The sequence below is a fragment of the Monopterus albus genome, unplaced genomic scaffold (genome assembly GCF_001952655.1).
Source record: "Monopterus albus unplaced genomic scaffold, M_albus_1.0 scaffold321.1, whole genome shotgun sequence".
Lineage (NCBI taxonomy): Eukaryota > Metazoa > Chordata > Actinopteri > Synbranchiformes > Synbranchidae > Monopterus > Monopterus albus.
This window is the reverse complement of record NW_018128201.1, coordinates 164,169-166,673: the sequence shown is the minus strand read 5'-3', so window position 1 is coordinate 166,673 and position 2,505 is coordinate 164,169. Positions and strand designations below refer to the sequence as shown.

The 2,505-nt window shown below is 42.7% G+C and overlaps 1 protein-coding gene across 1 annotated transcript in view; it reads right to left on the bottom strand.

Moving 5' to 3' along the window:
• Positions 1 to 1,495: 1,495 nt before the first annotated feature.
• Positions 1,496 to 2,505, bottom strand: part of arfgef2 (ADP-ribosylation factor guanine nucleotide-exchange factor 2 (brefeldin A-inhibited)) — a 35,311-nt gene continuing 34,301 nt past the window's right edge. Inside the window, exon 39 of the mRNA XM_020624149.1 lies at positions 1,496 to 2,164. Coding sequence (XP_020479805.1) covers positions 2,000 to 2,164 — 165 coding nt within the window. The 3' untranslated portion in view covers positions 1,496 to 1,999. The remainder of the gene's footprint in view (positions 2,165 to 2,505) is intronic.

Below are 2,505 nucleotides of genomic sequence, written 5' to 3'. Positions count from 1 at the left end.
CTTTAGGGAAGAAAATTAGACATCCATAGTTGCAAGGGAAGGAATGCTTCTCAAAAATATTTTAATGCACATTAAATAATTACATACATCCTTCTTAAAAAGGCATGGAATAAAGTACGAACGATCCAGGATGCAGAGACTGTAGTATCTCTAGATGAGAGTTTTGGTTTCGCTCAGTTTCTGAACCCAATTGTGGTTGAACTGTTGAATGCGACACAATACTGTTGGGTATTCTGACCATCTAAAGTAAGCTGGTACACTGGATGGTGCCAATACATGAGCAAACTGCCAACAAGAGACACACAAAAGAGCGTTGAAAAATCGACAACCGGTGTGTCACATTAGAGAGCCAACTGATGGACTGGTGGGAGGTTTTATGAGCCAGCTGCATTTCTAAAGCCAGGACGAAGTCCTCACCTGGACACAAAGGAATGCACGACAGAGGGAAGTAACCAGTCTTTCAACCAACCTTTCACTGTAAACCACCAAATTAAAGAAAGTGATAAAAATAAGTAAAATCTCATCAACAGGCTACAATGATAAAGATGATAGGACGGCTGCATCACAGAGATCAGAGATGTCCAAATGAAAATGCATACAACCTTTCATAGTGTTGTAAGATATGCAGATTGTTGTCAACTGCAGCTGAGAGTTTCAGTCAATGGCAATAGCCTGCTACTGAATAATAGGGAACAAACAATGTGATAAACAATGTTTTGGGATGGCCAGTGGTACAAGGGTTCAGATATTACAACTAACAGGCACAGGTGGCTGAAAGATTTTCACAAAGGTTCTTCAAATTTAGCGGCCGTTCACTTACTCTCAACATGTGGTGTACCATTTTGTTAAGTATTCAGAAAAACAACAAATCAAACCAGTGAAATCAAATACAGGGTTTGAAACTATCAATAAATTATTTCTTTACAGTTCTATTCTAGCTATCAGTTTGAGATGAGTCAGGGGGATGACGAAGTCAGCAGACAGTGCTGGTCACAGTGCTGTTCATCCCCAAGAGGATGTAGGGAGGAAGGACTGGGTAATGACTTTCCTACCGGCTGAGTGCAGTAGAAAAGCTGAACACTTTAATGCAGTCCTGAACTGAGAGAGAAGCTATAGTCTTTGTCTGCTTCCTCATGACACTGTAGCCTTTCTGCAATTTATCTAAAAGAGCAGGAAAGTCTCTTATGTGTTTAGTTCTAATGAAACTGGCCTGGACACAAATGAAGGTACCCTTGATGTAATATTTTGTTGCACAACATTCTGGGGCATTTACTGCAATCAAGCGATTTCTGTAACTCCCAATGAGACTTCTGCACCTGTCAACAGGTATTTTGGCCCACTCCTCGTGAGCCAGCTGCTCCAGCTGTCTCAGGTTTGAAGGGTGCCTTCTCCAGACTACATGTTTCAGCTCTTTCCACAGATGTTCAATAGGATTTAGACCAGGGCTCATAGAAGGCCACTTCAGAACAGTTTTTGTTTTTAGCCATTCTTCAGATATTACAACTAACAGGCACAGGTGGCTGAAAGATTTTCACAAAGGTTCTTCAAATTTAGCGGCCGTTCACTTACTCTCAACATGTGGTGTACCATTTTGTTAAGTATTCAGAAAAACAACAAATCAAACCAGTGAAATCAAATACAGGGTTTGAAACTATCAATAAATTATTTCTTTACAGTTCTATTCTAGCTATCAGTTTGAGATGAGTCAGGGGGATGACGAAGTCAGCAGACAGTGCTGGTCACAGTGCTGTTCATCCCCAAGAGGATGTAGGGAGGAAGGACTGGGTAATGACTTTCCTACCGGCTGAGTGCAGTAGAAAAGCTGAACACTTTAATGCAGTCCTGAACTGAGAGAGAAGCTATAGTCTTTGTCTGCTTCCTCATGACACTGTAGCCTTTCTGCAATTTATCTAAAAGAGCAGGAAAGTCTCTTATGTGTTTAGTTCACATGGGATCTCTGTTTACCCATCTGTCCCTCCACCTGTCCCATCCACCAATTCTAGGATGCAGGAGTCCGGACAAGTGCCCCCTCAGGAACAGAGATGTGGAAGACGGAACCTATGCGCAGGAAGAAACGCCTCAGGATGGCCCGCAGCTCGGGGATCAGGTCAAACTGCATCATTTCACACAGCTGGGGGTAGAAGCAGGAAGCGTGGGGTTTTAACTGGAAAAGGAGAAGAAGGTGAGAAAATATCAATTAGCACCTTGATTCAGTCAAATGACACACATCCTGTAATTGACCTGCGACTGAGACCAAGTGTTCTGACAATGGGCAGCACATTTCACTCCAGAATACCTTGATAGTATTGAGATTTCATTGTACCCTGCCTGCCAACCTTGAAGAAAGTCTTGGAGCACCACCTTACTAGGAGGAGGGGCTTATGCCACTATGCTTATAATTATTAGCTTGTAGTTCCCTGATGACAAATGTCAATGTCAATACTGCAGACTGTGCAGAATGCATAGCGAGGAAGTCTGGAGATGTGGAGGTGTTGCTCTCCCAGG